The following is a 10,353-nucleotide window of genomic DNA, read 5'->3' as shown; positions in this document are numbered from 1 at the left end:
TACAAAGGTACGGTTTTTCTACTCCGATCGCCCTTACACTTTACTGTATTGATCTCATAACTGCCTGGGTCTGTTTACATTTCTGCATTTCTTGTGTTCTTCTCCTTTCCTCCACATCTCTTCGTTCTTCCCTCTTTTCAGGATTTCTCGCGTGGGTAGGGTTTTTCTAGGGTTTCTCTTCCCCTTTCTGTCTTAACCCCATATGCTAAACCTTTTTCCTTTCTTCCTTCTTCAGTTTTTTCATCAAACTATGGCGTGTACAAAAAGGACGTCCAACCCTCCACCCCCCAAAGTCAACTACAGGGCCCTTTACCTTTGGGCTCCCGACGAGCTGCTCGATGAGTACTCGAGCCTGACCTCCATGAAGGCCTGGAGGGATCACATAGGAGAGTTGAGCGTCTAAGACTATCGCGCCTTCGCGAAAAGGCATGACGAGGACATAACAGTGCTCCCCTGTACCCCAGGGGAGCCTGTATGTGGGGACGAGCGGGCCAACAATGGAGTCCCCTTCTTTTACTTTTACCAGGTGTTCTTCAAACGTATCGGGATGCACCTGCCCTTATCGAGGTTCGAAAGGGAACTACTAACCGAAATTAACATCGCCCCAGCCGAGCTACATCCCAACAGTTGGGCCTTTGTCAAAGCGTTCGACATTCTGTGCGGGTTCTTCGGACATGCCCCCCTCTGTCGACATCTTCCTTCATTTCTTCGAAGTGAAAAAGCAGGGGAAAAGCCTCTGGGTGAGCTTTAGCAGAATATCTGGAAGGGTCCTCCTGACATTATTTCAACAGTCCTTCAAGGGGTGGAAGGGCAAATTCTTCAGAGTATGCTGCTCTGACTACGACCACACCGCCCTTGACGGCTTCCCCTTGTACTGGGTGGAGAAAGTGAAGCTTACGAAGCTCAAGTCCCTTGACGAGCTGTCCTCGACCGATCGAGAGGCTTGCCAAATTCTAGCCAGCGTGGGGGCTTTCAACACCTCTACCCTGATAAGCCTCGAGTACAACGCCGAGGCCCTCGCGAAATACATAAGTATAAGAGCCACCCTTATAACCTTCTATTCACTGCCGTTGCTTGTTCTTACTTAGTGCATGAATTATCTGCCCTTCTTTGTATAATAACTTAACTTGCGTCTAACCCCTACTGCATATATCTTCTTGGTGCAGATTCGAGGATGGACAAACACCGTAGGCTGAGGCTTGCTCAAATCCCGAAGTCCAAAGGCGATGCTTCAGTGAAAGGGGTTGGGGATTCTCTACCCCCAACCTCCGAGACTGCTCCTACCTCCCCCAACCTTCGCCCCCAGAACTCACCTCCATCATCTTCGCCAGCCCCTCCTTCTCTTAACCAACCTTCAAGCTCAGCACTTCCTATCGCGGCCATGCCTCTTGCGCTGGCTGAAGCCGCTGCCGCGCCAGCCCCTCTTGACAAGGGTAAAAGGGTGGTAGTGGTACCTTCTGATGACGAGGAGGACTCTGCTGGGGGGCAGGTCTTCAAAAGGAGAAGGACCACTCAAGTTGCTCCTCAAGCTGCAAACCCCACCATTTCTTCCTCCTTCGGAACTGAATCCCTTAGGGAACACCCTCCGAGCGCCAACTCACCCCCTCCACCTTCGGCCTTGGAGGGTGGGACTGAGACTGAGCCCACTTTTGTCCCAACACCTGTTCCAGAACTTCCTGGGTAGTATGGCTCCGCGCGGCCAAGCTGAAGGGCCCTTGAAGGAAAGCGTGTTCTATTACATGGGTGCCTTCATGGCCTGTGCCAGCACTTGACGTGAGCAAGCGAAGGCTAGGGCAATCGAGGCTTCCACCCTCCAGGCCTTGAAAAAAGGAAGAGAAAGAAGTCTTGGCCCGCGGCTGGGAGCGCCAAGAAGAGGCTTACAAAACTTCTTTGAGGGTGGCGCAAAAGGCGAAGGAGGAGGCCAACAAACGACTGCACGAGGTGGCGCAAGCTAATGCTGAACTCCTCAACCAAGTGGTGCCTCTCCGCGTGAAAATCGTCGATCTTGAAGAGGTAGCCAAGGCTTCTGGGGCACAACAGAAAAAACTGGAAGCCCACTGTGTTGACCGAGAGCAGAAACTTGGGAAGACTGAGGGGGAGCTGGCTGCGAAAGTCGAGGCTTTCAACCTTCTCCAAGCTGAGGTTGACAAAGTTCAGGTGGAGAAAGAGTTTCTGGACAAGCAGCTAGCTACCAAGGACTTCAGGATTGAAGAGTTGGAGAGGTCTAACAAAGAACTGCTCGAGGATATGGCCAACACCTTTGAGGAGGGTTTCAAAGAGGCTCTTGCCCAAGCCACGTGCGAAAACCCGGAGATCAATACTTCAAACTGCGATCCTGGCAACCAGATCGTCGAGGGGAAGGTGGTGCCCCTCGACTTCGGAGAATGAACTGCCCTTGATTGATCTTCCTTTTGAAAATTTGTATTTTACAATATTTTGAACTTCATCTGCAATTCTGACACTTAATCTTTATTTATTTAGATGCCATTTGGGATGTTACCTTTAAATTCTTGTGCGATCTCAACTTTTCTTGTACCTCTCATCCGCTTTTGTTTTCTTTACTATATTGAATGTGTTACTCTCGATACATCTATTCATCGCTTTTGGGCTTTAATTCCTTAGGTAGCACGTGACCTTCTTCCTTACTCTTCCTTTCTTAGTCGCAACACATACCCTTCTCCTGAACTTTCATTTAGAACTTCACTTGGCCTTCGTTTCTACGAGGAATCTTCCTCATGAAGGCGTCGCCTGCCTCGTCATTGCCCAAGGGCAAAGGAGAATTCAACTTTGCGTATTTTTCTTGTCTTTGATAACTCGTGTTTTCATGCTTCTTCTTCTTCTTGCTCTTTACTCACTTGTCTTGAGTTCCCAGGCGCTTATTGCCAAAGGCATCGCTAGCTCTATCATCGCTTAATATGAAAAAGGGGTCTCATCTTCTTTTTTGGCCTCTACATCGCTCAAGGGCGACGGAGAACTTGATCTTTTCTATGGCCTCGACGTCGCTCGAGGGCGAGAAGGGTTTATCTGTTCTTCTGGGGCCTCGACGTTGCTCGAGGGCGTGGGAGGGCTTTATCTGATCTGTACTGTGTGTCCACGCTCGAGGAGAGACCTGCTGAACGCAAGGTCATATCGTCCTCAGCGTGTCTAAACACTTGGGACAAAGTTACGCTTTGATGCGCACGCCCGTGGAAAGGCCTATTACAGTAGCACCGTATCGTCCACGGGGTGTCTAAACACCAAAGCAACTTAGCCCTTTTCTCTGCGCGCTTGGTGCCCACGCCTGAGGAGAGGCCCACCCGGAGGTAGTGCCGTTTCGTCCCCAGGGTGTCTGAAAACACCAAGGCGATCAGTGTTCTTGGTGCCCACGCCCAGGGAGAGGCGTGCTGTAAGCATCACCGTATCGTCCCTGGTGTGTCTAAACACCAAGATGATCGGGGGTTTTGGCGATTACGCCCAAGGAGAAGGTTTCTCGAAGGATGACACTTCTCCTCAGCTGCGTGTATCTGCACCAAGTGACCTGGTTCTCCACTGCTCCGAAACTTCTTACTGCCTGATGCCCACACTCGAAGGAAACACCCCCCACCACTTCCTTGCAAGGTGTCTAAACACCAGACACCGGGGCTAGCTATTCATACCTGAGGAGGGGACGTCTCGAAGGAATCCCTTAACCCCTGCTCAGGGACTAGACACCCAGATTTTAACTTATACTAATCGTACCTTTTGTCTTTATCTTTGGGCATGAGCATGCGCTCCTGCTACTTGCTTTGAATTTGACGTCTGCTCCCTTATCTTGGCGACGCCTCCCTTTGGTGACGCCTACGCCTGGCGACACCTTGAGTCTCTATTTTGTTTCTTAATCTTTGCTCTTACATCGTGTGGGAGGGAAAAACTGAAACAAAGCTTTACTTGAACTTTCTTTTTTACTTGGGTGACCTCGTTAAAAAACCCCCGAGAGGGAAAAAGAGTGTCCCCTTTACAATTATGTGTTTCATAACTTTGAATCATAACTTTCAACTGAAATAAAATTTTAAATTGGGCGCATTCCAACTGCGTGGAATGGGCCCTCCTTCTAGAGTCTTTAGATTGTACGAACCGTTTCCCTTGGCTTTGGTTACTTTGAAGGGTCCGGTCCACTTGGGAGAAAACTTGTTCTCCAACTCGTAAGGATGAGCCTTCCTCATGACTAGATCACCAACTTGGAATTGTCGCAGCTTCACCTTAGAGCTGTACTGATGCTCTACTCTTCTCTTCACAGCTTCAGCCTTTATCCTTTCTTCCTCCCTGGCCTCGTCCAATAGGTATAGATTCACCTTTCTCTCTTCGTTGGATTCTTCTGCCACAAAGCTTAGGAAACGTGGGGAGCTCTCATGGATCTCTACTGGGATCATGGCATCTGACCTGTATACTAGGCTGAAAGGCGTCTCCATCGTGGAAGATTGAGGCGTGGTGTGGTAAGCCCACACTATTCTTGGTACTTCTTCTGCCCACGCCCCTTTAGCCTTCTCAAGCCTTCGCTTCAATCCCCTCAACAAAACTGTATTTGCTGACTCTACCTGTCCATTCGTCTGGGGGTGTTTGACTGATGCGAACACCTGCTTGATTCCCACTTCTGCACACAACTTCCCCAACTGTTGGCTCGCAAACTGAGTGCATTGTCTGAGATGAGACGCCTTGGCACCCCGAAACGACACACAATGTTCTTCCAAACAAAGTGTTGTTCCTTATGCGCTGTGATCTGTGCCACTGGTTCTGCCTCTATCCACTTCGTGAAGTACTCGATGGCGACTATCAAATACTTCATCTGCCTTATCGCTAGAGAGAAAGGCCCCAGAATATTGATTCCCCATGTGTGGAAGGGCCATGGGCTGTAGATCGATCTCAGCTCCTCCGGAGGTGCCTTATGCCAATCTACATGCATCTGGCATTGCTTGCATCGCTGGGCGTATCTTACACAATCTTCCCTCACTGATGGCCAATAAAAACCTGCGCGAATCACCTTGGAAGCTAATGATCTTCCCCCCACGTGGCTTCCGCAAATCCCCTCGTGAAGCTCTGACATGATCCTCGTACACTCGTCGCCACTCACACATGTCAGAATTGGATGTGTGAACCCATGTTTAAATAGCACTCCATCAACGAGGGTGTACCTTGCAGAGTTCTTCTTTATCTTCTTTCCTTCTCCAGGCTCTGCTGGGAGAATTCCATCAGCAATGTATCGCCTATAAGGCGTCATCCACGTGTCGCATTCCTCCAAGGCGCATATATGCACGCCCTCCTCTCCTTCGGGCGAGGCCGCGTAGGTGCTGATGCGGGGTGCCCTCGCCGTATCTTGAATCAAAGAGCGATGGCTCCTTGGCTTTCCTCTTGCTGCGCTAATGTTGATAAGAATCAAAAAGATGTTATCAATAGATGAAATGGACAAGGACCAAAGCATTTAAAGTTCTTCTTATTAGTCTTTGTAAAAGATGAGGCCCAAGCCCAAAGCCCAAGCCCAAGAAGCCCAAGGCCAAGCATTAAATAAAAGAGCATCATTTGAATTACTCTTGTATAGTTGTAGGAGGTGTGGATATTAAATAAAGGAGTGTGAATATGTAAAATAAAGTCACATTGTCCATGTGACTTAGGAGAGTAGGTGTAGGTGTAGTTTTTAGGAGGTGTCATAGTAGAAAAATGTCACACCTCCCATGTGACTTGTTTTTTGTGGGAATTTCAAATGAGTTTCATTTGAATTTTCCCACCTATTTTTCAGCACCCTCACACTATAAATAGAGGTGTGGGCTCTTGTAAAATTCAGAATTGGAAATTGGATATAGAGAAACTCTACTCAAATTGAGAGAGCTTCAAGTGGCGGCTTCCTTTCACTTATCTTGGAACAAGACTCCAAGTGGCGTGATGCAGTTCCAATTTCTCAATCCAGCCGAGCTTCATTCCATAAGTGTTCCTTCCTTTCTTCTCCAATCTCAATTTCATTCGGTAGTTTAGCTTTTCTTAGTGTTCTTCATTCTTTCCACCGATTGGTTTGGTGTTCTTATGCTGTTCTTCATTTTTCTGTTCGGTACCTTCTGTTTTCAATTCAATTGTGTTTAATATCTTGTTCCATGGAAGTTTACAAGGAAATAGCACTCTTATTGAGTTTGGATCATCATTTTGGAAGGCTATGTCTCCATTGATGACTCCTTAAGCTTCCTTGATTCCATTTCTGTTTTCAGCTTGTTATTTTGTTGATGTAATTTCGTTTTCTTTGTTTAAGCACTCTTTGATCCTTGAATTGTTGTTTTCCTTCTCATATAATGTTGTGTTCAAGAGCCTGTTGTCCGCCACGAATTTTCACGGCGTTTTGAACGTCTCTTGGATGACTGTCCTCTGCCTTCCCCCCTTGTCTGAGCTGGCCAGCTTGGCAAGCAGGTCAGCTCTGGCATTTTGCTCTCTAGGGACATGCACCAGCTCGAACACAGCGAAGGCTCCCTTCAATACTTCGATGTACCTTAAGTATGCATCCATCTGTGGATCCTTTGCCTGGTACTCCCCTGTTACTTGTCCTGTGACCAACTGGGAATCAGTCTTCGCCAAGAGGCTTTGAGCACCCATTTCTTTGGCCAAAAGCATCCCAGCAATCAGCGCCTCGTACTCCGCTTGGTTATTGCTTGCTTTGAAGGCGAAGCGTAAGGCTTGCTCAATCAACACTCCGTTAGGCCCCTCCAAGATTATTCCAGCGCCACTCCCCTGCTGGTTGGAGGACCCATCCACTAAGAGCATCCATTGTGACCCTAACTCCACCTCTTGTGGGTCTCCTCCTGGTGAGAGCCCTACCACGAAATCTGCATAGACTTGCCCTTTGATGGACCCCTTGGGTTCATACTGGATGTCAAACTCTGACAGCTCCACTGCCCAGCGAACCATCCTCCCAGCTACATCTGGCTTCTGAAGTACTTTCTGGATGGGGAGATTTGTCATCACCACCATTGTGAAACTGTGAAAATAATGGCGGAGCCTCCTGGCTGAGAACACTACTGCTAATGCCACCTTCTACAGCGAATGGTACCTTGATTCTGGGCCTTGCAAGGCTTTGCTTACGAAGTAGATAGGTCTCTGCACTTGGTCTTGCTCCTGGACCAGCACTGAGCTGATGGCCCACTCTGTTACTGCAAAGTACAATCGAAGGGGGACACCTGCCCGTGGCTTGCAAAGCACATGTGGCGTCGTCAAGTACTCCTTCAACTTGAGGAATGCTGCTTCACACTCATATGTCCATGCAAAACGGTTATTCCTCTTTAGGCACTGGAAGTAGGGGTGGCCCTTCTCCCCTCCAGCAGACACGAACCTCGACAGGGCCGCCATCCTCCCAGTCAATTGCTGAACTTCTTTAACTGAGGTTAGGCTCCTCATAGAGATGATAGCTGCACACTTGTCAGGGTTCGCTTCTATCCCCCTCTCAGTGAGCATGAATCCTAAGAACTTCCCTGCCTCCACGCCAAAAACGCACTTTTCTGGGTTTAGTTTGAGGCGGTACTTTGATATGGTAACAAACAGCTCTTCCAGATCTGTTGCGTGCTGCCCTCTCTCGTGCGAAGTCACCACCATGTCATATACGTAGGCCTGCACGTTCCTTCCCAGCATAGGTGTAAGGACCTTGTCCATTAGCCTCTGTTAGGTGGCGCCTGCATTCTTCAGCCCAAACGACATTACCTTATAGCATTAACTGCATGTCTCCGTCATGAACGCCGGCTTACACTCATCTCTTGAGTGCATCTTGATCTGATTGTAACCTGAGAAGGCGTACAAGAAACTCAGCATTTTGCACCCCGAGGCGCTATCCACCAGTGCGCGATGTTGGGCAGCGGGTACGAATCTTTGGGGCATGCCTTGTTCAAATCTATGAAGTCGACGCACATCCTCCACTTCCCATTCGCCTTCTTCACCAGAACTACGTTGGCCAGCCACTCAGGGTATTGTATCTCCCTGATGTGCCCGGCGCTTAGCAACTTCTGCGTCTCTTCCTTCACGACGAGGCATCCTTCTTCGTTGAACTTCCTCCTTCTCTGCCGTACAGGGCGAACCTTGGCGTCCATGGTAAGGTGGTGGCACAAAAAACCCGGGTCGATGCCTGGCATGTCTGAGGCGGTCCATGCGAACACATCTAAGTGGCGTGAGATCACAGCTGCCACTTCCTCTTGTTCTTCTAGGCTCAACAAACGTCCCAAGTTGAACATCTTACCCCCTATCTGCCTTTCCACCACATTGTCTACTGGTTGGGGTCGCCTATCCCGCACGCTCTCTGCACGAGACTCACTTCTGTGATCCTCTTCTATTGGCGTCGCCCTATTGGATGCATCGGGCGTCGCTTCCCATGACGCTTCTTCCATGGGCGAGGTCTCGCCGTATCTTTCTTCTCTGGGCGCATCTTCTATAGGCGTCGCCCCTGCAGGTGTGGCCTCGATAGGCGTGGACTCCGTGGGCGTCGCCTCTTCCAAGGGTTCTAACTCCATTCGCGAATCTGAGACGGGTGGTCGTTCAATCACCATGACCACGCCTCTCTTTGTCTTCAGGCTATTTTCATAGCATTTTCGGGCCTCTTCCTGATCTGACTTGATTACAATCACTTTGCCACTAAGATCTGGTAACTTCATCTTCATGTGGTGCGTGGAGGACACTGCCCTTAGCCTATTCAGCGCTGGTCTGCCCAACAAGATGTTGTAGGCTGAATTGGCGTTTACTACTAAGTACTGAATGCTCTCGGTACGTGACGCTGCTCCATCGGTAAACGTTGTCCTTAGCTCTAGATAGCTACGTACCTCGACTGGGTTGTCTGCGAACCCATACAGGCATCCAGTGTAGGGCCTCAACAAGTCAGGGGACAACTGTAGCATGTTGAAGGTCGACCAAAACATGACATCTGCGGAACTGCCCTGGTCGACGAGAACCCTATGACGACCGAAATGACCACTGGGTCATTGTCATGTGGGACAACGTCACGTAGGTCAGCTCTAGTGAACACGAGGTCCGACTCCCACAAGTCATCCGAAAATTCCTCAGCAACTGAATTCACTGACCTCACATACCTCTTACGCTGAGAAGCAGTGGGCCCTCCTCCGGAGAAGCCACCAGAAATGGTATGCACCTCTCCATGGATAGGCATTTCATGCGCCTGACCCTCCTCTAGTACTGCCAGGGCTGTGGTCGTAGCAGACCCAACAAGATAATCCTTTAGGAAACCATTCTTCACAAGCTCATCCAACTGATAGCCCAGCGCTAAGCAGTTGTTGAAACGGTGCCCGAACGCCTCGTGAAACTTGCACCACGACTCTTTGTGGGGTCCCAACACCTTGTTAGACTTCACCGGTGGCCTCAACCTGTCAGCTATGTTGGGCACAACGATGAGGTCTTTTAGCTCCACCACAAAATTGTGCCTCGGGGGTCTATTTCCTTCCCTCGCTGGCCTGTTTCCCTCTGCTCGACCCCTGGACTGGGGCCTCCTTGGCTCGTAGGGGCGCTTCCTGTCTTGGTTCTTCCTCCCTGTCACGGCCTCGTGGACCCTGGCGGGTTGTGCGCGCGTTTGTGCTCTTGGGCGCGTGGGCGCAACACTTGTGTTTTTCTCATACACTTCACCCTTAGAGGCGATGTGTTCCACCACGCGACGCCTTATCTCAGCAAAAGTCTTGGGGCGGTTGCGGATGATTGAGTCGCAGAAAGGCCCGGGACACACCCCCTTTCTGAATGTGTACACGATCATGGGCTCTTCTGTGGTGCCAACCTTCACCACTTGCGCCCCAAAGCGGTTTATGTATTCTTTCAAGGTCTCGCCTTGATATTGCTTCACGTCGAACAGGTCGTATGAAACTGGGGCTGAAGCCCTTTTGGCTAGATACTGCTCTCTGAATAGCTGTGAAAGCTGTGCGAAAGACGTGATAAGACCCTCGGGGAGGCTGATGAACCAGTCCATGGCCATCCCAGTCAAGGTGCTCATGAAGAGCTTGCACCTTACGGCGTCGGAGCCGCCAACCAGCATCATCTGCGTGTGGAACGCAGTGAGATGCGCCTCAGGGTCCTCCATCCCTGTGAACGTCACCTTGGGCCCAGTGAATGTGTTGGGGATCACCGTCTCCAGGATCTGCTGCGAGAACGGCGTAGAAAACTCCCTTGGTGGGGTGAAAGGCTCGGGCTCATCTACGTCACGTTGTCCTGTGTGGTTGCGCCACCCGCGACGCAACTCCTCATTCATGCGATAGAGCTCCTCATTTCTCGCTTGGGACGCCGCGAGATCCTCCTGCATGCGATCTTGTTCAGCCTTTGACGCTGCCATTGCTTCTTGCAACCCCTGCATCATACCCATGAGCTGCTGCATGGTCATCTATT

General features: G+C 50.0%; 2 protein-coding genes across 2 annotated transcripts; both read right to left on the bottom strand.

Moving 5' to 3' along the window:
* Window positions 1–4,010: 4,010 nt before the first annotated feature.
* Window positions 4,011–4,427, bottom strand: LOC137825050 (uncharacterized). The gene has a single exon (XM_068630724.1). It carries the CDS (start codon window positions 4,425–4,427, stop codon window positions 4,011–4,013), a length of 417 nt encoding a protein of 138 aa, XP_068486825.1.
* Window positions 4,428–6,327: 1,900 nt separating this feature from the next.
* LOC137825049 (uncharacterized) lies at window positions 6,328–7,638 on the bottom strand. The gene is made up of 3 exons (XM_068630722.1): window positions 7,322–7,638; window positions 6,931–7,229; window positions 6,328–6,884 (listed from the first exon to the last, which is right to left on the bottom strand). The coding sequence occupies exons 1-3, from the start codon at window positions 7,636–7,638 to the stop codon at window positions 6,328–6,330; spliced, it is 1,173 nt and encodes a 390-aa protein (XP_068486823.1).
* Window positions 7,639–10,353: the final 2,715 nt, after the last annotated feature.

The sequence above is a fragment of the Phaseolus vulgaris genome, chromosome 8 (assembly GCF_000499845.2).
Source record: "Phaseolus vulgaris cultivar G19833 chromosome 8, P. vulgaris v2.0, whole genome shotgun sequence".
Lineage (NCBI taxonomy): Eukaryota > Viridiplantae > Streptophyta > Magnoliopsida > Fabales > Fabaceae > Phaseolus > Phaseolus vulgaris.
The sequence above is the reverse complement of the archived record's forward strand: the minus strand, read 5'-3'. Positions and strand labels throughout refer to the sequence as shown.

Excerpts from the sequence above, each read along its gene's own strand:
- LOC137825049 (XM_068630722.1), bottom strand. The coding sequence starts at position 7,638 with ATGGACAAGGTCCTTACACCTATGCTGGGAAGGAACGTGCAGGCCTAC. Across the intron at positions 7,230-7,321 it reads AGGATGGCGGCCCTGTCGAG|CATTCCTCAAGTTGAAGGAG; the intron begins GTTCGTGTCTGC and ends AGTGTGAAGCAG. Across the intron at positions 6,885-6,930 it reads CAAATCTCCCCATCCAGAAA|TGGAGCTGTCAGAGTTTGAC; the intron begins GTACTTCAGAAG and ends TTCGCTGGGCAG.
- LOC137825050 (XM_068630724.1), bottom strand. The coding sequence starts at position 4,427 with ATGGAGACGCCTTTCAGCCTAGTATACAGGTCAGATGCCATGATCCCA.